The 25,221-nt window shown below is 43.3% G+C and overlaps 2 protein-coding genes across 4 annotated transcripts in view; one reads left to right on the forward strand and one right to left on the reverse strand.

Annotated features, from left to right (window-relative positions):
• The first annotated feature begins 65 nt into the window (after positions 1 to 65).
• On the forward strand, positions 66 to 19,364 carry PACC1 (proton activated chloride channel 1). Of its 3 annotated transcripts, none has more exons than XM_069009580.1 (8): positions 66 to 296; positions 3,919 to 4,015; positions 5,506 to 5,715; positions 7,745 to 7,899; positions 8,749 to 8,891; positions 14,019 to 14,163; positions 17,122 to 17,226; positions 18,669 to 19,364. In XM_069009580.1, the coding sequence occupies exons 1-8, from the start codon at positions 261 to 263 to the stop codon at positions 18,828 to 18,830; spliced, it is 1,053 nt and encodes a 350-aa protein (XP_068865681.1). In that variant the 5' UTR covers positions 66 to 260; the 3' UTR covers positions 18,831 to 19,364. The 3 variants fall into 3 exon arrangements, with proteins under 3 accessions (XP_068865681.1, XP_068865679.1, XP_068865680.1); XM_069009578.1 differs by having other exon boundaries at positions 210 to 296; positions 3,856 to 4,015; XM_069009579.1 differs by lacking the exon at positions 66 to 296 and adding an exon at positions 445 to 536.
• Positions 19,365 to 21,507: 2,143 nt separating this feature from the next.
• PPP2R5A (protein phosphatase 2 regulatory subunit B'alpha) overlaps positions 21,508 to 25,221 on the reverse strand; it is a 42,960-nt gene continuing 39,246 nt past the window's right edge. The window contains exons 12-13 of the mRNA XM_069009576.1: positions 23,468 to 23,569; positions 21,508 to 22,723 (exon numbers count right to left, since the gene is read on the reverse strand). Of these exons, the coding sequence (XP_068865677.1) occupies positions 22,591 to 22,723; positions 23,468 to 23,569 (235 nt within the window). The 3' untranslated portion in view covers positions 21,508 to 22,590. The remainder of the gene's footprint in view (positions 22,724 to 23,467; positions 23,570 to 25,221) is intronic.

Genomic DNA, 25,221 nt, shown 5'->3' on the forward strand with positions numbered 1-25,221 from the left:
CGGACTACGCCTCCCGGCAGCCCCGGCGAGGGGCGGGCACCGCCCGGGGGACGGGAAGCGGCCGGGGCGGGCGGCTCGGGGGTCCCGGCGGCGCCTGCGTGGCCCTGCCCGGGCGGGGCAGCTCGGTCCGGCCCGGCTCGGCTCAGATCGGTCCGGCCCGGCTCGGCTCGGCCCGTGGCTGCCCCGGCCCGTGGCTGCCCCGCCCCGTGCGGTGCCGGCGGGCGCTGCCCGGCCCCCGCGGCGCCGCTCCCGCCGATGCTATGCCAAAGCCAGAGGTGTCCGCATCCTACCAGGAGGTACGGGGGACCGGGCGGGGCTGCGGGGCAGCTCGCCGGGCGCCGGTGGCCGTCCCGGGGCTCGCCGCTTGGCGAGCGGGGGCACCCGGCGCTGTGGCGGAGAGCTCGGCTCGGTGCCTGGGGCGTCGGGCGGCACCTGCACCCTGCAGAAGCCACCCGCTGGTTCGGGTGCGCGCAGCTCCGCGTCCTACCTTTGAACGGGGTCGAAATAGTGGGCAGCGGTTGTTTTAGGTGTGTGAGGTGGGTACAGCTGGACTGTGTGACCGGGGTTTGGTAACAAGGGGATGGTCTGTCGGGTGTGAGAAGCGATTTGGGTACTAGAAGTCCCACATCCGAAACTGAAGAACGCTTTATCGCACTGCCAAAAGCCTGAGGCAGCGCCTGGTTTGCATATCAATGTACAGGCTCAGCAACGCGACTTCCTTGCTCGTTCCTATCTCTCCTAGTAGGCATACAGGCTATTTGTGCCAAGTTCAGCAGCGGTAGAGAGTTACTGCAGAGCACTTTTGTTTGCATCTTGCAGGCAAAAGGAATGTAGATATTTTCCTTCCTCTGCATGTGACGAGTAGTTCAAGGCTCAGTTTTAATACATTCTAATTTAGTGTCTGTTTAGTTTCAGCTTCTGGTTTTCTTGCCAGGCTTGGAGGCATTGGAAGGTGATGAATCAGCAGATCAGCTAAAGGCCTGTATGAACAAGTTCTCCTTTTATTTAAGGGGGTTTTATCCAGTAGGAAGGTTTTAGCCCAGGACTATCAAGGTGGAATTGACTTACGTGCTTGTACACAGAGGAGGTACTTGAGAGAGTTAATGAAGCTGCACTGATGCCTGAAGTGTGGACTGGACTATGCACGTTATGTTTCCACCTTGAGTATCAGCCACCACTGACACTGCTCCATATGTTTGGGTTTATCTCAAACTGTGGCACGAGTCAAGATAGGGTGTGTGTAGGTGCAGTACCTGTGTGCCCATCCCTTCTCTGGCACCTGCCACAGTCTTTGTTGCTTCTGCCCCTAGGAGGGCTGCACAAATGTCTAGAGTTGCCTTTTCTGAGCTTCTCTTTCAGTGCTTTTCTGTGTGCAGGACTGAAAAAGAACTGCTGGGACATGGGCAGGCTCCTGCAGTTTTTTCTCCCTCAGCTGTACGTGCTGAACCCAGAGGAATCCTGAGTGAAGATCTGTTTCATGCCCTTCCTGCCCTTGACATCCTCTCCTGTTTCTGCATCTTGTTGCAAGCTTAACCACCCTGCAATCCGTGTTCCTTCTGATTGGCACCACGCTTCACTCCTTTATCAAAAATACCACGTAGAAAGAGCTGGCATGTGAGGGTGAACCTGGTTGGCATGCTCCAGGTTCACTGTTGGCAGAATCCCTGAATCCAAGAGGAGCGACAAGTGTGAACTGGAATCAGCTGTCCTGGCTTCCCCATCACTAGGAGACTGTAGCTCAGTGTGTGTGTGAGGTGTTGGGTCTGTAGGTCTGTGCTGCCCTGCCTTGCAGAGTCAGGATGCTGTGTGCTGCTCAGAACGCAGTGCCTGAGCCATGCACAGCGCTGGCATCTTGGTGACCTCAGTTCAGGTGTTCAGGATCTGCAGTAAAATATAGTTATTTTTAGGGAGCAGGTCTTACACATCAGCTTAGCCTCCTCACTGCACCTGAAGCAATGTTAGTAGTCCTGCTCTTGCCTGGCCGTCCTTCTCTGGCTTTATGTGTGAAAAGCTTATGAAACATTGTGAACAGAGATAAGAAAACATAGTTGCATATTGTTTGGGGTTTTGTGGTTTGTTTCTAAGGACTACTGAAAAGTTGTGTTTTCTGAGCTTTTCACAGAATCACAGAATCATTTAGTTTGGGAGTTACTTCTAAGATCATCTTTCTTCTCCTGCTTGTTGGCAGAAATTGCTATCGGTCCTCTTGGAAGGATAAGAAATGTTGCATGTTCTGTTCTTTTTTGAACTTGTGTTGGGATCTCCTTGCCATCGGGAATAGAATTCACGTACCCTCCCAATAACCTCGGTCAATGAGGTGCCTGTACCTGGGGAATCAGAGAGGTGTGGGATTCAGCTGAGGAATTTTGTAACTTACATTACATTTGTTGGGTCAGCTCTGGTATCACCATTTTGCACAAGTATAATTGGAACTGTCTTCTTAGCTGATTTAGTGTAGTACAAGAGGTTCCATGAGTACTTTTCTTGGGTCAGAATAGCTTATTTTGGGTCAGGTAAACAAACAGAATCAGCATGTTTCTACAAAAAGGAGCAGAGTGTTAATTTTCCCTTGTTTGATGGTGGTAATTGAAAAAGGTATCATCAGTTGGACCCTGGTAAGAGTCTTGCAAGTGAGCTGAGTTTTTAGCCTGTAAGTTACCTGTTCACCTCTTGCCTCATGCTAAGGGAGATGATGCTTTATTTATGTACTAAGCATTTAACAACAACCAGATAACTGCTTTCATCTTGCTTTGCATGGTGGAAATGAACACAGAAATACAACAGGAGGTGATGGAGACTACGTCAGACTTTGAAGATGTGAAATGAGCAGACTCTTTCCTAATAGGTGCTAATGATGATCTGGCAATGGTATAATGATGATTTCAGTACTGAATTAAAGTTGGGTGAAATAAAAGCACTTCCTTATGGACACATGCACATTGTTGTTGAGTAAGTTAGGAGTGTGATGTTTAATAGCATTCAGTGCAGCTGCTGCGTTAACTGTGCCCCCGTTTTCCTTGAAACAGGAGCAAAGCTAATGTGATGTGCTGCAAGCTCATGCCCTGCTTTGCATTGTTGTAACCTCTGTGTCAGTTCCCACCACGAAAGAAAACTTGGAAAATATACAGGAGATACTTTATAATGTTTAGAAACTGTAGTGCTTCATGATCTTATGTGATGCATATCGGATGTGACAAGCTTTTGACTCTGACGGAAGTGGCCTGGCAGCTGGAGCCTGGAGTTCTGAGTAGCAAAACAAGAAAGCATCTGGTCTCTGTTGGTGTTTCAGAAACACTGGAAGACTAATTACTTGCATAGCCACTGATATATAATAATCTGCACAGTGAGATCAATAAGGACCAGAAATACAGAGATGCTTGACTGTTGTCTCATGATGACCCACCCACCTATGTGGCTGAGGCTGTATTCCAGTGACTTGCCCCAACACCTGTCAAAATGCATCTCGTGCTTTTTGCACCTCTTTATTAAGAAGTGCTAATGCTCTGTTTGCTGGTATGTGCTGTGGTTTCTTTATGCCTAAAAATATATTCTTCAGTGACAGAACCAAGTTCCTGCTTATTTCAGAGAACACTGTCCTAATTGGGGGTTTAAAGTGTGTTGGAGCTGCCAGGGAAATAATTACTTTGATCTTGAATGGAAAGGTGATGTTATTGTTGAAGCAGCAGGGTAGAAGTAGATTAAATTTGCAGCATGCAAGTCACTTAATTTTTGTCTCAGTCTACAGAAATGTGGCTTTTGTCTTGTTCACAAGTGGAACAGATGTTGGGTGTTCTTGGACTGGGGGCATGTTTTTGTGTGTTTGGTTAGTTGGAGCCTCTTTTATTTGTACCATAGAAATTCCAACAATTGCAAGTTGAGAGCATGTTTGGAAATTGAACCACTGTTTTAACTACACAGCTGAGTGAAGATGTGGAGCGAGTATCTGAAAACCCAACAGAGGAAACAGAAGGAGAGATGGAAGTTCATGAAGATTCCAGCTCTGTTATTTTACCAGGTGAGAACTATTGACCCAGAAATTACTGATTTTTAGGGCCTGTTAGCTGCTGCTGTGTGTGGCTTTGGTTGTTTTGGTTTTCTTATTTTATTGCACTTCTGAAAGCAAGCAAAACACTAAATTACAAACACTAAATTACTTATTTTATGTGAGTCAGTACTGAGGGAAAGCCAAGGAGGTTTTCCAAGGACTAATAGGAGAATATTTCTTTGTCATGAACTGTGCTCAGTCAAAACAGGTTCAGAGCATCTGACTCTGAGAGAGCTTAGTATGTCATCTTCCTTTATGTTGAGTATTACCCGAGTGGCAGTGGGTTGCAGGCAGAGTCTGTGTGAGATTTACATGAGCAAGATGCAATATTGAATAGACAAGCTTTTAAACAGACTCTTCATTAAACTGCTTTTGGAGAGCGTGGAGCAGTGTTAAATGGGCTTATTGCAGCCCAGGTGTAGGCACTGAGGTTAGCCAGCCTGAAAGGAGTATGGCCTAAATGCCTTTCAGCTGTTCAAGACATTTGTTTCAGCAGTGCAATTTTATGCATATTAATGTCTTGGCTGCCATCTCCTGGCATGTAACTTGCCCGTGGACCTTTGTGAGTGGCTTTGTGTGCAACAGGGTTTACCAGAAGGTTCATGTTCGCTGTAGGGAGGAACAAACACCAAACTGTGCTATTAGAGTTGGAGAGCAGTGTGTGGCATGGCCTGAGAGGGCCTGACTCATTCAATGACACCACACAGAACAGTCAGCAGGGAGCATGGCTGCTTATTTCCTTTCTTATGTTGAGTTTTAGTGCTCCTTATGTGTTTTCAGCTGTGTATTGCTCATGACCAAGATGTGATGCGTAACTCAAGAGTACAGGAACCTTTATCCTTAGAAGTATTGCCCAGAGAATGAGGTTTGAAGGAAAGGAGACTGGGAGAATTGGGTCAGTCTTTTTCTAGTTGTAATTGGAATCTTCTATGAAAGCCTTTAACATGCACAAGGAGTTATGAAGTAGAGTGAAGTCACTTTAGTGACTTCTGCCATGGTGGAGATGCACTGCAGAGAGCTGAGCATGAGCATTAGAATATTAAATCACTCCTCTGATGCCTGTGCTGAGTGTGTGACAGAATCGCTTCGGACTGAAATGGAGGGAAAGGAGTTGTTTTTTCCAGAAACAAAGAATTGACCATCAACAGAATTTCTTGTGAACTTCAAACTTTGTTTCTGAGTTGTCCTTGAAAATAAACCTCACTTCCTGCCTGCAGTGGCCTAAAGCAGAGTGCCAAATTCCAGCATGTGAAAAGGAGGCACAGTCTTAGGATGATTATACCTCATACTTGAGAAGGAAGCATCTGCCTGACTGATCATAAAAACCAGAATTAGCTGTGTTTTTTTAAATCAAGCTGAGTTTGAGGCTTACTTTCCCCTCACATGATTGATCTTTAAAGGAAAATTCAGCACCAATATCTGTATTTTAAAGTCCCAATCCATATTCTGTTTGGTTCCAGATGGTGAACTGGGTACCACTACCCCTTCTTTGCGTTTCAGCAAGACCTGCCTAAAGAATGTTTTTTCAGTAATTCTCCTGTTTATTTATCTGCTGCTCATGGCTGTAGCTGTGTTCCTTGTCTACCAAACCATCAGTGACTTCAGAGAGAAGCTCAAGCACCCAGTGATGTCTGTCACTTACAAGGAAGTGTCCTTGTATGATGCACCTGGTAAGAGCAGTAACAAACAAAATTGGTTCTCATTCACGTTCTCCTTGGATTGTTTGAAATTTTTGATGTTCATTCTCCAGGGCCCAGAGTGCATATGTTACTTTAATTTCCTCTCTTTTTAATCTAAAGTTGTGTTGACTTTGCACAGAAATGTTAACATTGTAGAGGAGATTTTTGGGAGCTTTCATGCCACTAACATGAATGGCAGAAGCTGTGGAGAATTATGCAACATTTGATAGATAAGAAGTGTTTTCAGACTGTAGAATGAGTCCTCTTTTAGGGGAGAAAGATAATTCCTTTTGGAAATATTCCCCAAACTGTATCATTCAAATAGGGTAACACACAGGAGATGTATCAGAAGCTCAGTGCTGCACTGGGCAGTGAGATGCCGTTCACACTAAAGAGGGTGAATTTCTCAAACCAACCACAAGATAACCACAATGCCACTTCCTACTTCCATCCTGCCTTGTTTACAACATGGTATTATGTCAGTAGGCAATGAAAATGTGATGTGACTGCAGGGAACAATGTTGGCATAAAAATGCAGTGTGGCAGCAGAAACTGTTGCAGTTTGCAGGAGGAATGGCTCCACAGGAACATTTTTGAATAGTGAGTTCTGTTGTTATTATTCTTTTTAATTGTCCAGTAGCTGCTCATAAGTAGAGCCATGGTAGCAAGTGCAGCTTGTCAGCCAACAGTCAGTTTCCAGTTTAACAAGAACACTTCTGTTTGAAGTGTTACCACATTTTCCAAATACCCACTTCAGTAATTGTGGCTGAAAGGGGAGTGTTTTGAGTTGTTGCCATATTACTGTAGTTGTTTTTCTCTATGGCTAGTTAGGCCCAACTCTGGAAGTAGTGCCTTGGGTATGGACCATATGAATCTGACTGTAAGAGCAAGCAAAGTCAAGCTTTTCCCCTTATTTGTTTTTTTCTCCCTGTGAGCTTTTCATACAGCAACAGGAAGAAAATAAGCAGATTTTAAATAAGCAAAGCAGCATACATATTAATCTGAAAGTATTGTTGGAGATCCCTGCAGATCAGAGAACCTAAATTAATGTAGTCCTTTAGTTTATTGCTCTGTTAAAATGACGAGATGGCAAGTTGTAAGAGCATGCAGCTCTGAAGAAAGGGATAAAGCATTTATAGGCTAATATATGCTGAGTGCTTTGACATGTCACATTTTGGTGGACAGGTCATCTCAGTTGTGTGAGTTAATTATATCTAATCAATCACACTCTTTCTTAAAATAAGTTGGATGAGATTATCTTCCAGCAAGCTTGTTTCAATAATAAATATGGCATAGCTGGTGTAAAAGGATTTTGGGATCCGGTTCTTGTATTTTGCTAGCCTTCCAAAGCTGAGGTGGCTGAGGTTGTTTGAATGACATATCTGAGTTTCCATCCAGGTGGACTAGTAGCCTGCCTACCCAGTGATGTAAATAATAAGGGATGGCAGCAGTGAGTGTGTGTTTGATGGCTTTGATTTCTATCATGATGTCACATTCAGTTAACAGAAGATGCTGTATTCTGAGGGGCATCTTTTCACTTCTATTAGCTCAGCCAGTGACCTTTGATCTGTCATGTATGGTATGTACATTATTTCCAATTAACCTTTGAAGTGTTAAATGCTAATATCTGAAAACTAAAGCACTGCATGTCCCATTTGGTGCCCCCTAATTTATTTTACAGATTCACCTGGGGTGAGAGGCACTGATGGATTAGCTGCTGGCTTGTGGGAAGACTAGGGAGAGTAGCTTCTATGAACCTTGAATTGTTGTAACAGAATGTGAACCGTGATTTTTTTTAATGCATCATGGAGGTTCTGTCCTGATGCTTTTGTCTGTTTTTGCTTTTGATGCTGGTGCTTTTGTCCTGCTCCAGAAAAATGTAGAACTGCATGGTTTAATTTGATTGTTTTGTGGAATCTTAAGGATAGCTCAGTATCCTGTGGGATTAAATTCCAGAAGGAAAATCTATGTACTCAGGAAGGAAATCAGTGCTCTGCAATGTTTTTTTCTCCCCAACCAGGTATTGCCTTTTACCCAGGCAAGGCTCGGCTGCTTAGCTGCAAACATCATTACTACGATCACATTCCACCTCTGATAAATCCAGGTCAGCCAGGAGATATTGAATGCACCACTCAGAGGATCAACTACACAGATCCTTTTACTAATCAAACTATGGTAATAACAATATAATAGTACAAAGCTTATTCAGTATGGGTTTTCTGCTCATAATCTTATTGGAAAGTAAAAGTATGTACTGTGCTGTAAAGAAATCCATGCTTCTGGTTTGGTTTTTTATAAGCCATCTGTCATTTTGTTTTCAGAAATGTAAAAGACCCCAGTCAGTGTGTGTGTGTGTGTGTGTGTTATGGAAGATCAGCTGTCCTGTGGGTGTGTGCAGCACAGAAATCTTAATGGGATAAAATAAGGCATTTTTCACAGTGAAACTCTCACTTCATTCTTCTCCTAAATGAACTGGGAAGCATTTTCCTTGATACTGTAAATCTAGTTTTGATTGAAAGCAGTATCAGTACCCATTAAAGAAGGATAGCTAATCTCTTTTTGTATGTTTGCTGGGAATTCATACATGAATTCCTGCTAGAAATTACATACCACGTTTGTCACACTTGGAAGAATCTTAAATGGCACCAAGTGTTTCATTACACTGAAATGCTGTGAGCCAGCAAGATGGGTACATTGAGTGATAGTGTGTCTTAAATTACCCTTAGAAGTGCAGGGAAGCTTGCTTCTGTATAAGCAAATGCTCAAAACCCACAAATGACCATATTTAATGCTTAAATATTAATATTTAAACACTGAATCTTGATGTAAAGACCTCTTTTTTAAACTAAAAGGAGAGATTTAATTGGCATTCTTGTTAGGTATTTTAGTAGATGTGTACTTAATAACAGCCAAGAAACTCTCAGTGTGTATTAGATTTCTGTAGAGTATTAGTGCCAGATGGCAAATTAATGAACAGGAAATGAGGATTCCTTTGCTCCTCTCACCATCTCTGTTTGCTTACAGAAGTATGCTTTGATTGTTCAAGGCCCTCGCGATGTGAAGAAGAGGGAACTGGTGTTTTTGCAGTTCCATTTAAATGAAACAGACCAAGATTTTAGTGCCATTGACTACCTGCTGTTTTCTTCTTTCCAAGAGTTTGTCAGCAGGTATGTAAAGGGAGGATGAGCCTGTGACTGCATTGAACTTGCTGTCACAATAATTGTGAAAGTAGGGCTTTTTCAGTGAAAATCAGACAGCCTTTTATGTTGTTTTTAATGTTTGGACTATGTTGGTGCTCTTTCATGTCTTTGTTTACTAATCTGACCTTTAAAAATGTACTGAGGGCTTTTTCCAGTGACAAAAACTGTTCTTCAGCTGGGCTTAAACCATTTGTTGCTGCACTTTCTAAAAGTTTGGAGTTTGTGCTGGCTTCCTGCTGTCTGCTGCTGTGGGTGATCAGGAAGTGTGCTGTCCTGGGTAGTGTGTCAGGAAGTGCACCAAGAACATTAATATTCCTATACCATTTGGGGGTTTTTAAAGCAATTACTGTAAAGGTTAGATCCCCAGATTGATTTATTGTGATTTCATTAAATGACTAACTCTGTTTCTTTGTATTACTGGCTTTATGTAAGATTCTACAGAATGATGTAAATTTATATATGGGGTTTTCAAAATTGCTTCATATTGGTTTGACATTGGTACCATTGGACTATCTAATCTATCTTCTTCTAATTGTAACAAGAATGGAATTAATCCTGTCTTGAACTTTCAAGAAAGACCTGCTCTTTTTCCCACCTTTTGAGAATGAATTTTGTACTTAATTGTTTAATTTTTACTGTAATTTCAATTCAGGTTCTGTTCTTCCCTCTGTGATCCAGATTAAAAGTTAGGCAAGAAATATTAGTCACAGTGAAACCTGATAGAAAGCCTTAATTTGGTAATAGATGCTCAGTGAAGAAGGGACAGGGGATAAAGGACATATGCAAAACAAAATTAGGGGAGGGAGGGAAGAGAACAGATTTTATTGTAGCAAGGCCTTCTCAGGGGCTTGGACATGGTCAGACTGGTGCTTTTCAAATAGATCAAAGACTGCAAGTGTTCAGACATGATACCTCTGGGTGGCCAAAGACCAGTTAGCTGGATTTGCCTTTTACAAAGCATTTCTAAGAGATCCTAAGTCTTTAACTACTCTCTGTAATTGTGCTAAAACACCTCATAAAATGTTAATGCTCTGGATATTTTAGGCATTGATATTTTAGAGTGAGAAAATACCAGTTAAGAGTGGTGGTGTAGAAGGTGCTGCTTGCTCCTTACATGTTGTTTTTTTCTGGTTTTATGTCTTGTGCTCTGGTTAGAAATGCTTACAGTGGGACCAATTGCAGCAAGGTGCTCAGCCCTTTCTACACTGCCAGGCACAAGCACTGTCTGAGACCACCCCTGGTGCTGCACCTGGCTCGGGGCAGGATGAACCAGCTACCAAGCCACAGCTCAGTCTGTGCATCCTCAGGCCTTGGAAGTCTCATGGGAAATGGGGATGTTTGTTTGGGGATGCATCCTTTGTGCTTGCTTGGGGCAGGTAGTAGGGGAATGGGAGTTAAAATTAGTTTTGAACTGACCCAGGTGAATGGTAAAATTGGGAAGGGAATGAAGGCTTTAGTGGTAAATGATCTGTATGTCTAGGTGGAATACAGGAAAAGAACCAGCTGTGGGCAAGAGGCCAGTGGTGTCTCTTTTACAGCATCCTCCAAAGCTTGGTACAAACGACGTGGCTTGTCTTGCTCAGTGCTGTGTTTGCTGTCCTGGCATCCTGGGGCATGAACTTGGGCTCAGGGCAGGTGGGGAGTTTACATTTCTCCTGACTATGAAAAGTGCATGTGAAACTGCACTGTGTATGTGGAGAGAACTCGTTCTGTCCAGCTTCCAGCAGAAGAGAAAATAGAAACAATTTCTTGTTCATCAGCAGATGCTAAATTTAGCTGATGGGAAGTCTGGATTAAGGGATCTGTAGAAACTGTTGTGTGTCCTTCCATGCAGCCTCTAACAGCTTCACTTACTGGCCTCTGTTAACTGCTTTTCCTGACAAAGTGTCTCACTGGCTATGAGAGCCCAGAACAACACTGTGCCCAGCAGTTCATGTACAGTGTCATCAGAGGTGCCACAAGCAATACAAAAATGGCATCTAGAGACTTGTACATTTAAGAGATTTTTTGTGGTGTAGTAAGTGCTGAGGACTTGAGCAAAGTCCACTCATTTCTGTTAAGGGCTTTATTCTCTGCAGCTCTTCTGTTAAAATTGGATCAGGCTTCATGAAACTGGCACTGCTCACTGGTTTTGTTCTGCTCTCCACAGAACACTGCTGCACTGTGTGCTGTTGTTGGCCTCTGAGCTGGAGGGAGATGCTGCTGGCTTCTTTTCTTTTTCTTTTTCTTTTCCTTTTCCTTTTTTTTTTAAGGCAGTGGCAGCTGCTGTCTGTGCCATATTAATTGGAGGGAGGGAAATAATGAAACCCTTGCAAATTACCCAAAAAGTGTGGCTAAAAATACAAGTTCCGATCCTGAACTGTCATTAGGATAATACATGGGGTTTAGAAGAAAATCCTCTGAATATACTCCTGGCAGAACAGTTGTTAGTGTAGCATGTCCCATAACTTATGGTCCTGTGGAATGAAGGATACCAGTGTGAACAGATCAGAGATGATTTAAGGGTCTAAACAGAGCTCCATGTTCATGTCTCTGATCTGGATTGCTGCATGCAGAGAAATACAGCGTAGAGGGGCTGAGACTTTTGGTACCACACCAGCCTTTGTTAGATGTCATGGCTGTTTGACAGTTTGCTGCTCTGGGGAGATGCAAAAGCAATAAACACAAATTAGGTTTGAACCACCCGTGGGTTTGGCTCTTGCTGTTGCATTGGAATCTGCTGGTGGGATGTCCTAAAACTGCCTCTGGCTCACATGGGGTGGTCCATAGAGACTGGTGTTAGAAGGATCCTCTGCAGCACTACAGCCCAGTCCAGAAATAGGTTAGTAACTCCCACAGATGAAAAAAAAGAGAAAGAAAAAAGGAAGGAAAAAAAACCAAACAGCAACAAAAAAAAGAGGTGCAGCCTGTGTGGGTTGTCTGTCTTTGGTGTGAAGAGGGAATTAAAAGAAACTGCCTGGAGAACTGGTTTTTGGCTTAAAATCCCTTGCCTATCTTGTGTTCACTTGCTTGTGGTGTGGTTTTAAAGCTTTGTTATTTGCCCTCTGCTATAATTTGTGTAAAGCTTGTGCCTCTCTGCTCTGCTCCTCCTGTCCGCCCCGCTTTTTTCCCCTCATTTTATGGCAGTGGTCTGGATTATGGGCACATGCAAGGAGATGCCTTCTCAGATCACTTCTCCACAGATTCTCCTAAGATATCATTAATCCTTCTTTTTCAAGCCTACAATTACTGTCGAAGGCAAAGCATACTGCTGCTGTCTGCTGCCATGGGAGTTGTGGCTGTAACGCTCAGCTCTGCGTCATAACTTCCTGCCTCATTTTTCCATGTTGGCTTGGAAAGCTTTTCTGGGATGCTGTATTTAGCCAGACATTAGGCATATGACTGGCTGGCAGAGTGCTAATTATGTATGTTCCTCTTGAGTGGCAAAGCACTCCAGAGCTCCTCCGTGCTGTGCCCTCAGCTGCTGCTCTGCCCACATCCCGAGGGGGGAAGCAGTGGTTGGATTAGGTGTTCCTGTGTCACTGGTTTGTTCTGGTGAGGAGCAGGCTTTGTCCTTAGGCTCTGCCCACATCTTTCCTAGGGGAGGCAGAGAGGCCCCATCCTGTTGGGGTTACTAAACAAGCACCTGATGTGACAAATAAAGATATTCCTAACTTCCCAAAACACCCTTGGAACAGCATGTGTCTTGATGGGTAGCAAAGCATGTTTAGTTTTTCTTCCCAGAAACCCTTCTCTTTTCTGTGCATGTGCACAGTGGAATTCTGTGTTTGGGCCCATTGCCTGAAGCCCTGATTTGAGCAATGGCTTTGCTGGGTTTTGCCCTCCCATGGACACGTGTGTATCCATCTGTTAAGTCTGAGCAGGTGGTGTACAGAGTAGCCATCAATGTGATGATATTTGTATCAGTGCAGTCCTTTTGGTCCTCGTAGATAAGGCATCTTGATTTGCAGGAAGAAAAGGAGCCCTGAGTTTAAAAACTAAGAAGAAAAGACAGGAAAAGTACAAATCCAGTCAGTGCTGGACAATTCTTCCTGATTGGCGTGTTCTGGGACAAGACCTTGCTTCTTTCTCCTGGAAGACCAAAACACCTTAATCTCCTAAAAGACCCAGTTATGCACACCCTCTGCCATAAAAGCAAAGAATCCTCTTTCCCTTCTCCTAGGTGGATAGATTTAGTCTGGATCAAAACCGTCTCCCTTCTTCTAAGGACCAACATACCCTGGCATATCTCTACAACCTGAAATCTGTCTTTAGTAAAAATAGACTTTAATGATTCATGACTTACCACAGTGGGCTTATTTCAGAGGGATGACATGAAAGTGGCTGAAATCACAGTACTGAGGCTCTCCAAGGAAATAACATGGTTAATTCACTACATCCTGGTAGAGAAGAGATGGAGACCAGATATGCCTTAAAGCCGCCTCTTTACTACTTGCAGCATGAGGGATGTTGGAAGCCTTAAAATGGCTTACAGTCACAGTATTAAAAAACAAACCCAAACCAAAACACACAAAGCAATCCTGCTGTTCTGAGGGCTGCAAATAGCTGTGATTGCATATTGGGAAAACAGTTATTGCAGGTGGGAGCCTTACACCAAAGCTACAGTCTTTCCAAAATAATAGGAATATCCCAAATGTAAATTTCGAAGCATTTTAAGCATGTCTGCATTACAACTGGTTTATTTGGCAACCAGAAATGAGGAGAAGCACCCTGTCCTTCCTCTAGGCTCTTCCTTCTGTCTCTTGCTTCGTAACATGGTGATGAGTTGTTTCCAGAGGTCCTGGCTCTGCTCCTTTCTGTCCCAGAGGTGACAGATGAGCAGAGCTGAACTCCCCTGTGAGGCAGAACAATCCCTACAGGCAGGCAGAACTCCAGGGTCGTAGGGCACCAGGTAAGTCCTCTGCAGTTAAGGATGCATGAATGAAGTGCTGCCATTAATGAAAACATCACTACACCCAATGTTTTAGATACGTTGAATTTAGCAGGTGGAGAATAAAAGGAATTGTGAAAATAGTTTGAAGTGCCTGTAGGTCTGACCTTCTCCTGCCTGCAGTGCTCAGTTTGCTCAATAAAGTGACGCTCTTTTCCTTTTAGTCCAGAAAAAGCAAAATTCATGAAGGACTGTGAAAGTTCATACTCCAGCTGGAAGTTTTCTGGAGGCTTCCGGACTTGGGTCAAGATGTCCTTGGTCAAAACAAAAGAAGAAGATGGTAGTGAGACTGTTGAATTCAAACAAGAGGTAAAAAGAAAAAAAAGTTCTCATAATGTTTTGGGAGTTTGTTTCATTGCATCCATTACGCCACTTGGCACTGAGCAGTTTTGGCTCTAGTTGCTCCCGTTGTTTCTCAACAAAGGAGGGATTCTGTAAAAGTGTGAATGTCTTGATGTGCTCAGCTGTTGGTGTGGCCTAGTGATCCAGCTCAGGAAAACTTCTCCTGACAGGGAGGCCAGAAATCCAGGCCTCAAATGGGCTATGACACCTGAGGTGAGGGTCCCAAGAGACAGACATAGAAACATTAGCACAGCTACCTACAGTTCAAGGTGGAGAACAATTGCCAAGGGAATTGTCTAAATAACAGCTACTGTTGGAAAGAGGTATTGTTTAGATTGCCAGTGATGTTAGGATAAAGAGGTAAATGTAAGTCTTGTATCCTTTGTAGCATTCTCATGTCTGCTTTTTGTTTAAGTTTGGAATTTTTAGCTGTTGAGTGTCCTTAGAAACATGGAGTAACTTCACTTCTTGCATCATTTACAACTAGAAAATATGCAGGTGGAAGATGCAAACTTATCTAGAGAGGAAATGAGCCTGCCTTTCATTCCTGTTCTGTTCACATTAATGCACAGGAAAATAATTGTGTTTTGAGTTTGTTTTGCTTCCAGTGTTGGTTGGAAAGGAAGTGTGTCATCAGTGGTGAAAAATGAGAATTTTAAGAGCTGTCCTTTCCAGACGGTGTCTCTTTCAGAGACTATACTTTCTCTTAGTCCATGGTACTCTTGGAAAGAGGGTTCTGGGGAGAGCAAAATGAAGCAGAATATTCAGTTCTATCTTTAGTTCTCATGGTTAGGTGTTACATGGCGCAGCCTTAAGGGAAGAGCAGAGCTGTGTCTGTGAGGGGGTATCCTCCTGCTCCACTAGAGAAGGACAGGAGGCAAATCCCAGAGTCATGCAAGTCCCAAATTAATGCCTTGGTTTGGAGGAGAGGAAAGAATGCATCAGTCTGCTGCTGCCATGTAAGCACTGACAGTAAGACAATTGTCTGTCTGTCCTTCATTACCTACAGCTCTGTATCACTTGCCATTTGGTGCTTACCAAGTATAGGATTTTTGAAAGCCCTCCTTTATGTGCCCAAGTCTAATGTGTCTCAAACTGGAAACAAAAGGCTGGCTCAAATTCAGAAAAAAATGAGCTTTTTGTGACCATAAACATCTATTTAGTCCTGCAGTTATGGACTCTGACCATCAGAGTAAGTGAACACTGTTGCTGGTTTGGGTTTTCTGTTTGTTTTGTGGGTTGGTTGGTTTGTTTGTTTTTAATAAAACCTATGAGCCAGGAATGAGATCCCTATTAATAATACAGCAGATACTGAAACAGCTCAGACATAAATTGCACTTGCTTTGTTTGACAGTACAACAGCTGCTCAAATTGCACCAAGAAGTCCATTAGCCTTTCAAACCCAAACCTGGGAGCTGGCATACTGGAAAGATGGATACAAATACTAGGTCAAACAGAACAGTCTCTCACTCTGCTAATTAGCCCAGCAGTCATTCATTTGTATTTTCTTCCTTCCCCATTGCCTTCGTTTGCCCTTGTGTACTGTTTGTTTTCTGGTGCACAGTTTTCTTGGATGAGTGTGGTTGGGGTGCTGGTAGCCTGCAATAAGGAAATGAGCTGTAGAAGTGTGGGGCAAGTCTGCAGCAAAGGTCTTTGACCAGAAACCAGGGGGTGGGGAAGCTCCCATATGCTCTGAGTGGCCATAAACAGTGTTCTAGCTCCTGCTTCTGCTTGTTCACAGCCTAAAATCTGTTCAGGGCAGGAGACTGAGAGAAACCCCGAGGTATTTGTAAAGAAACTGCACTGTGGTAGATAGGAGGCTTTTGTAGCAGTGGGAAGGCTTGTAAGGAGATGAAGAAAGTGGTCTGCTTAAAGACTTCCAACTCAGCCTTCCTCTGCCTGGGAAACTGGGCTCACAAAACATGGAAAAGGCATGTTCTTCCATCATATGTCTCATCTTCCTGTCACAACACTGATATGAAGTCAAAGTGCTCCTGGATTCATTGCTTCCAGTACAGAATGAAACAACTGCAGGATGAGCAGCAGTACTCCCCTCTGCATGCACCAAGATGTAAACACTTCTCTGAGGGCTGAAGAAGGGAGAAGCCCTTCCACCACTGTGCTTTCCTGGGGTCACTGTGTGGCTCTTGGGCAGTTTGTGTTGTCCCCTAGGAGCAGGGGGCAGTTCAAACTGTGTTGGTTACTGCCTGTGTACAAACCCTGTGTAGTTCCCCCCTGGGCTGGGAGCAGGTGGTACAACACAAATGTTTTCCTGGGGCCTGATATCTTAATACTTTCCTGGTTGTGGTTCTTGAGACTCCGGTTTCACGTGGCTGTAATACAGTCTGGTATCCTAACCCAGTTCCCTGTTGGAATTGTGTTACAGCTCTCTGCTGGGCAACATTAGTTTCAAGTGGTGTCCTAGTTAATGGACAGTACTGGGAAGTATGGGTTGGTTGTTAACACCTGGGCTTCTTTCCTTCCATGTTCATTTGGCACTTGTTGGAATCTTCTCGTTTATTCTACAGCTGATTTTTCAAAAAGAAGGAATCTTCCTGCCACCATTGTGTGTTTCTCTGGCAAATAAAACTAATTTAACATTCATTCATGAGAACTTTCCAAAAGTTGTATTATTGCAAGTAAATGAATTTTGGAAATTAGTTTTCCCCCCTTGAAAGGCAATGTAGAAATGGTATTGTACTGTGATACTGAGTGAGAAATAGGAAAATCATATGAACATGAGACAGAGGGAGGAAACTGCCTTTGCCATATTTTGGCAGCCCATTGTTTTAGGTAGAGAAAGTCTGAGGTGGAAGGTCCCTAAACAGTCTGGTATTTTCACCTTCTTACAGGCCTTTCTGTTGCACAAAAGACTCATTGTACGGCTGAAGAAAGTAACCTGCACTTTTCTTTCCCTCTCCCCAGACCAGTGTGGTTAACTACATTGACCAGAGAACTAAACCAAGGAGTGACCAGCTGTTTTTTGTGGTGTTTGAATGGAAAGATCCTTTCATACAGACTGTTCAGGACGTGAGTAACCCGCTAGTCCCTTCTTGAATCACTGTCTGACTCTGCGTGCTCATGGTTTGTGTGAGCATGCACTTGCCTCTGTTACCTCACTCCAAGCAGAAATGCAGAGGAAGGGTGAGGAGACTTCTGAAATTTCAGGCTAGGCTCTTCCTTATGTCCAGTAATGCATCGTGTGTGGAGGTCAGGACCACCTGATGCTTTTCTTTGGGCTGGTGACACTCAGCATTCTGCTTGCAGCTAGAGGTGCACGGAGCTAAGCAAAGCACCTGTCCCCTGTGTTCTAGCCAAGTGTAGCTTCAGGTCAGGGCTGAACTTTTTGCTTAAGTAAGTCTGCTTGGGTAATCTGATTTAATTACTTTTTAAAATTAATTTACAATAAGCCTAGGCTGAAATAAGAATAATAAAAATAGCCTTGTGCCATTATTAGAATAAAATGTGGTACTGTATTTACCCAACAACTAAGGTTCAGCAGCAGCAAAATCTACAGTGTTGCCGTTTTCTTGCCCAAAACCAGAGTGTGAATGCAGTCTGTGTGGGGCAGGAGATGGTCCTTTGCATTCCTGCTGTCCCAGCAGGACCCAGGCACTCCTTGGCCTTTAGAGCCCAGTCCTATTCCCACACCTCTCACTCCTCTCTACGGGGGGGTTCACCCCTTTGCCACCTCCCAGCTGCAAGCTGCCCTCGATCCAGTGGATTGGGGGTGCTCGTTTCCTCTTGCTGAAGGTTCATAATTCCCAAGCAGTGGCAGCTTTCAGCAAGATTAACAAATATGGGAAGCCTGTTTGAGACCACCTGGCTCAGGGGGATGACCCAGTGACACCGTGCTGGCCAGCCCAAAGTGTGTCCTGCTCCATTGCTGCCTAAGCCTAGCTCTTCCTGCTCCATTGGAAATCCTTGTGCCTAGAGGTGCAAGGAGAACTCCAAACTACAAATAAGCTTAACTATTCTTGAACCAAACACAGCAAAAAATACAAAATAGTGGCTGTAGCTGTGCAGCAGCAGTTGTTGCTGTCAGAAGCTGGTTTAACATTATGCTGCTGTCTTGGTAAAGCTTTCAGTAGTTGCTTCTCCAAGCTTTGTCATCTGGAAGATCTTCAATATGGCTGCTCCTTTTTGTAAATACTTAAATAATACAGTAAGTTTAATCTATTAATTTTAACAATTTAACTGTACCTCCAAAGTTTTAAAACAATTCCTTATTCTGAAATACTCTAAAAGGAATTTAGTAGTCAGTACAGTGTGTTTTCTTCCTGATGGCAGGAGTCAGAAAACCATGGTGTGGGGAGAAGGCACTGCAGTCCACCTGTGCAGCATAAAGGAATATGCTGCAAAACACTTCAGTCTGGAAAATGGAGTTGTTTGGTGCTGAATAGGTATAATATATGTGGAATATAATATATGTGGAATCAGATGAGGGGACTAATATTTGTCATCTCTTTCAGATTATCACAGCAAATCCCTGGAACATGATTGCTCTTCTTTGTGGTATCTTTCTGGCCCTGTTTAAGGCAGCAGATTTTGCTAAGTTAAGTGTTAAGTGGATGATCAAAATCCGAAGAAGGCATCTGAAGAGGACTCGTCAAGTAACAAACCACATAAGCTGAGGCTAAGGCTGCCTTCTAACTGTTCATAGCAGGAGGGATAGAAAATAACTGGAATAAATTGAAATCAGCAATTAAAGCTGCAAACCAGGTATGTTTTCTTCCAGAGAGATGCTGGCTGGAGGAACAGCCTAGCGAACGGCCTTGGAACTGCAGACGGAGCTAACTCTAGGACAGGTCTAACAAACTCATGCTTTTCTAGTCCCAGTTTAACAAGTTTACCTCAGTGTATGGGGGAACCACGGGGAAAGAAGGGAACTCACTAATGTTCTGAAAGTCGTCACTGTAGTAAATGGTGAAAAAGTGGACAGTGTTTGAATGTTTCTCTAACAGACCCTTTAGTTTCTGCATCAGCTGTGAGCTGCATGTAGCACAGTCACGGCCTTGATGGTGCTTAGTGGAAGGCAAAGTACTCTGAAAACATCCTGGCCTCTCTTCTCCAAAGTATGTTTTAAAACAAAATACACTGGAATTCTATTACATGTCATTTTTGATTTAAAGTACAATGACTTTAATATTAAAAAATATTTCAAGTAAGCCATTGTGTGCCTTCTTTGAAACTACCTGCTCTCAGGTTCAGATGGAGCTTCACAGGAGGCAGTTCAGGGTGTTATAGCACGAGGATAAGGTGAAAACCAAAAAGCTTTTCCTGATCAGTGCAGCTCAAAGAAAACTCAAGCAACAGGATGACCTGGGGGGGCTGAGCTGGTGGTCGATTTCCAAGTCTGTCTCAGGCTGTTGCTTATCCCTGTTTCTGGCAGTCTTTCCTAAGGAAGTGAAAAATAGTCTTTCATCAGCATGGGCATGGAACTGTGATTCTCTGTTCTGTGGGGAATGCCTGCTCACCAAGTGTGCTGGGGTGGTGGTGTCTTTTTCTTCCTTATAAGTCCCTTGTTAGTTGAGAGGCCTGACTTGGACTCGTGGAGTCTACAGGGAGCAGGGCACCACTGCGTGTTTGCTCTGAAGGCTTTGCTGCAAGGATGCCAAGTCACAGTTTGCTTCTTCCTTCCTCTTCCAGCAGAGTACTCAGAGGAGTAAGTGTATCAAAAGTACCCCCTTACCTTTCTTCCTTGTTTTTGGCAACTGAGGCAGCTTTTGGGACAAAATTTACTCTTTCAGCTGATTTCCAGAGCGAATTAAGGCACATCCTTGACGAGACACAGCCTTAAATAGGGGAGCAACAACTCATTGTAGTAAAATAGACAGAACAGCAGCACTGGCTGTTAGGAGGAAAGTGTTTAGTCAGGGGACAAAGATGTTTGTATGGGAGACAAGTGGTGTCCAGTCCCCACCTTATCTTCAGTACCTCACAATGATGGCTCCTGAACAGCTCAACCAAGAGCACAGCAGGGGAATGAGATTGAACTGGATGGGAGCAGCAAAGGCCAAACACTGCATGGCTGAAGCAGACAGAGCTACTGCATCCCTGGGCGATGGGGAACAGGACAGAAACCAGGCAGAGGCTGGGGGGTGGATAAAATCCCCACTTAACCCTTCCACAGCAAGAAAACCCCCACTGACTTTGCTACCTAAGAGCTTGTGCTATGACAACTGACCTTTCTTAATGCCTCACTGCCAGAGAAACACCCAACTGTTCCTTGAACAAATGGTATTACAGCAGCTATTTCTAGGATTTTACAAAAAAAAAAAAAAAGGATTTAAACAATTTGAACAGGTACTGATGGACTGATGGATCCTACTACATTTTTTCTTCCTTTTTTTTGCTAGTGAGGTCAGAGCAGGTAAGTTGGAAGGTAACTTAGCTGCAGCTGTGGGGTGAGTAGAAAGCATCATTAAATGAAGGATAAACTCCTTTTTGCAGTATGTACTTTTTTTCCCCTCTCAATAAACTCCCACAGCAGTCCACTTCAGTCACTACATCTCAGCTGTCAAGATGTTTTGTTTTATAAGGAAATGTTACAAGAGCAGGCCAGTGATCCCAGCCAAGAAACCTTTCTTTTACATACCTATTTATAGGAGTGATTCTGACAGCAAGTGTTGCACAATTTGGAAGGGTATCTTACAGCTCCTGTGTTGTTTCTGTTACCTAAGCCTGATGTCTGTATTTGTAACTTGGAAAAACTTGTAACAACTCCAACTGCCAGTGATTTGTTCCTTGAACCCCTGCAACATGTTTGGTTCCCCAACATTTGTGTAAGTTATTTCCTTTAGGCTCTAGGACAGCTGAGCAAAGCTTGTCACACTCTGGAAACTTTATTCTTCTAAGGGCAAAAAGGCACTAAAAGCACTAAACCAAGGTGAGCTGTGCCAGTGTGACTGTCCTCTCCATGCAAGAAGGGCCATGAAAGGTAAAGGGGTTTTTCCTCCCTAAATTCTGGGCTGCCAGCTACCATGGAAGTTACTTTGGGCAGCTGATTCACTGCTCTTTTTATGTAAAACTGACAGAGAGAAGCAGCTAATTGGATTGATCCAACAGAGCAGTTGGAAGTACAAGGCCCTTTAGGCAGTGCTAGTCCCACACCCTCTGTGAAACAACTACCTAGAGACAAAATGAAGCAACAATAATTGCAATACACGTGACTCAAACAGTATAGCAGGGCCTTCCCCACTTTTGCCACTCCGTGAAAAGCCAGATTGTACAGTTAAAAAGGTTGGTTGTAACAGCCATTCTAATTCTCCTGGTCTTCATAAACACAAAGATGTGAGGTACAGCACTAAATACAAACATAAAGACTTTATTGAATGCTGCTCAATTCCCCAAAGATCTTTCATTACAAAATTTTTCCACACAACTGCAATTTAAGAGATTGGAATGGTACTCTGATAAAAGATGTGAAAAAATACTTGATCAAGTAAACAGACAAGACTTCTATTGTCAACTTTCCACCTTTAAGAAACAGACTGCATTTTCTTTAAAGAAAACAAGGAACTCTTTCTTGACATCCTTCCCTCCTTACTGAAAAAAAAATATACTAATTTCAATTTTGGTCTCATTCTTCAGTCCATGAGATGCTAAAACTAACACAGAAACATCCAAGATGGGTCTCTGCAAGACTGCACCACGCTGGAGTGTCCTTGGGCTGATGAGGAGCATCATTGATGGGCTCTCCAGAGGAAGCTCCATCCTCAGCTGTAGCAGGAGGAAATCACTAATGAGCCCAGGACCCAAGAGGCAGCAGGAGTGGGGCAGAGGCACTGGCCACCCCAACCTGTTGCAGCTGATTCTCTCCCTACTTCACCTCCTTTCTAAAGTGAGCATTGTATAAATCTAAATCTGAATCCAATCAGGAATTCAAGGACAGTGCTGTATCCGAGTTCCTTTCAATGCTGTAAGGGGCATATACTGAATATCTCAAGTTACTGGTAACGTACCTTGGTTTTATTTGAGAAAATACAGCACAACTAGAAGCCTTTTCTATCACCTTAACCAAAGTATGCAGCAATGTGAAAAGCACATATAAAACAAGGAAAAATGTGTACGTAGCAAACTATACCACCTATGTGCAACACAATCAAAAATTCAAGTCATAATTCGCACCACTCCCGTAATTATTTCACTCATTAAGGATGATAATTCAGTTCTATGAAACATTGGAAGTGACAGTATATCAATTAGACAAATTTACAATATGTTGTGGTAATGACATCACTTAACTGCTGTATTTAAATTCAAATCTTTACATTTGCCAGAGAAAAAAATTGGCTGTTTCTATTATACTGATGAGGTTTCTTTTGCAAATCCTTATATATTTCAAAAGGGTACAAAAAAAGAATGTCTGCCGAGTAGAGGTGGTCATTTCTTTTATTTGGCACTTGTATTGTGTGCATTGAGCACGTTGTGAGTGCTGTTCTGCTTTTCTGCCATTGCCTTCTTAAGCTTTAACTCCTCCAACCTTCTCCACAACTCTTCACGTTCCAATTCTTTCTTTTTCTCTCTGTACAAAAGAGTGAAAGATGAATTTCAGATGTGTTTTAAGCACAAGCTAGAGACACAGTCACTTAACTGTGACTTGTGTCTACCAGTTCCTCTTTCAAGTTTTTCTCCAAAGCTGTATTTAGAGGCAATTACAGTTTCCTCAATTAAAAAGTGAGCATAACAAATCAGTAATAATGACTGGTGAAACTGTACCTTTGCTCCAGCAAATGCATACAATTGCTGTAGGGTGGCTTTGCACAGATGGCTGCAGTTTTAAGGAGGTTTTTTTATCACATGCACACAAATTAAGGGCTTGAGCATCTTTGGGAGGCAAAGAACACAGCTACTGCAAGCTTGGCAGTGGTCTCAGCTGGCCAAGGGTCACCAGTGCCCTGCCTCCCTGACTCCAACAGTGCTGCTTAGTAGATTAGTACAGTAAGAGATGTTTTTGCTGAGCTAGGAAGAGTTCTCCAGCTCCATTCTCTTCAGACACCTGAGGCAGCACAGCCAGCAGCAGCTGAGCCTGATTTCACCACACAGGAGAGAGCACCTTCCCTGCCCAGGCAGGATGGGGAGCTGGGGCCTTCCTGTCCCCTCCCTGGGCTCAGCTCCCCCATGGCACTGCTGGCACTGCCTCCGGCATGGGACAGGCAGCACCAAACAGCTCCACTGCAGAGCCCTGCAGCCACAACAGCAAAGCAACATCCAAAGTGACAGCCTGGACACAGACTCAGCAGTGGGAACTTGGACAAAGGCTCAGTACCTTTGCCTTTCAGCTTTGTATGAGCTTGTGAGTTCATCGAAAAGCTTGCCATTCATTTCCATCAGGGTTTTCAGCACGTTGTACACCAGTGCCACAATGGTTCTGAAACAGAAGGAGCTCAGCCATTAGATTTACTCAGTGACAAAATGAACTTCAGAAAACAAGCACTTGATTTCTTTTTTGGATTCTGAGCTTCTTATTCAAGATACTACTCTAATGTCAGGGAGTTTCTGAAACAAAATCCTTTCCATTTTATTGATTTACAGAGGAAATTATAGTATAGTTAAACATTTTTTGAAATGGCTATTTAACCATGAATTCCTGACTTCTGTAATTGCACAGCATATAATTATTCATGCTGTGGCTGTACTTTAAAGCCATTCAATTATGTGAACCTTTAATAAACCAAGTTTTAACAACAACTTTGTAATATTTGAGCAATGAAATATGAGAGTCTAGAAAAATAAAACTTCTGGCTCCTAGCTTCAAGAAACAGCAGACAAACCACAGGCTTAGTGTGGTTTAGCACAGCCATGCAAAGCTCTCCCAGCAGTGTTTCTGGACAGCAAGAGTCTTGCTAGAGAACTAGAATCATGAACATCAGATAATGCATTTGAGTACCTCAGTTTCCTTAAGAAACTCAACAGCTTGAGCAACACTGGCTGTGTGTTACATGGCTGCCTGTATTCCTGCACTGCCCTTCTTTTTGTGAAATATTCATATTTCAATAAACAACGTTGAACATTGTGTTATCTCCTTTAAACCCACCCATATTTATACAAAGAAATAAAAAAACCAATAAAATTAAACATGAAAATGCCTGTCATTGATCTTATCATTAATCAAAAAGCAGGTAAACTGTCTTCCCTGTCTTCTCCCTCCCTCACTGGCAGTTCCCCACTGACTGCAAAGCTGCAGCCCTGTGACCTTGAAAAAGGAGTCAAAAAACCCCCTAAGGAAGTAACCAAAGAAGGAGGTTTGCCTTTTCAGTGCACTCTGTGCATCATGGCACTAGGAAACCTCCCAGGTGTTCATCAGAGCCTTGTGCTCATTCAAAATGCACAGTGTCCTTTGCCTGTTACACACTTATTTTTTTAATCTGGTGATTTTTTGTATCCTGGCTTTCATGTGGTTTGAGGTCAAAAGCCTATTTAAGGCTTTGGTTTTCTGAGAGGAAAAGTTCGAGTTTAAGCAAGTAATTCAGTCCATATAAGACAGCCAGATGGATAAAAGCATGTTTTGCTGTCCTCCAAAACAGATTAGTATCAAAGGATTAGACTTTCTTCCCCAAACTTCCTTGTCCTCAAGTAGGCAATTACCCTGTGTCTTTTACTTCCTTCATAAAGGGCAACTTCTGGCTGCAGACAGAGAAAGAGGGACATCCTCCAGATTTGTTGAGGTCCCAAATATATTGATGCTCCAAGGACTATTCCCCAAAGTTTATATTCAGTCTTAGTTGCTACATTTGCAACTAGACAGACCATCTACATAAACCCAGAATAATTGCAAAGCCTCCACGGGCTTAAATCAGGACATCTGTTTTACTCCAGGGCTGTGGGAGGCTCCTGCTCACCCTCGCTTTTGCCTGTACTAGCTTCACATTCTGCACACTGACTTCCAACTTAATTCAAGGTGCTGGCACCAGCAAGCTTTGCTTTTCAGTATTTCAGTACCATTACTGCTTCTTTCAAACACAGGAATACCAATATTTAACTTGTGGCACTAAATATAAAATGAAGCAGTCACTCATTTCT

The sequence above is a fragment of the Aphelocoma coerulescens genome, chromosome 3, assembly GCF_041296385.1.
Source record: "Aphelocoma coerulescens isolate FSJ_1873_10779 chromosome 3, UR_Acoe_1.0, whole genome shotgun sequence".
Classification (NCBI taxonomy): domain Eukaryota; kingdom Metazoa; phylum Chordata; class Aves; order Passeriformes; family Corvidae; genus Aphelocoma; species Aphelocoma coerulescens.

Excerpts from the sequence above, each read along its gene's own strand:
- PACC1 (XM_069009580.1), top strand. The coding sequence starts at position 261 with ATGCCAAAGCCAGAGGTGTCCGCATCCTACCAGGAG. Across the intron at positions 5,716-7,744 it reads GTCCTTGTATGATGCACCTG|GTATTGCCTTTTACCCAGGC; the intron begins GTAAGAGCAGTA and ends CTCCCCAACCAG. Across the intron at positions 7,900-8,748 it reads CTTTTACTAATCAAACTATG|AAGTATGCTTTGATTGTTCA; the intron begins GTAATAACAATA and ends GTTTGCTTACAG.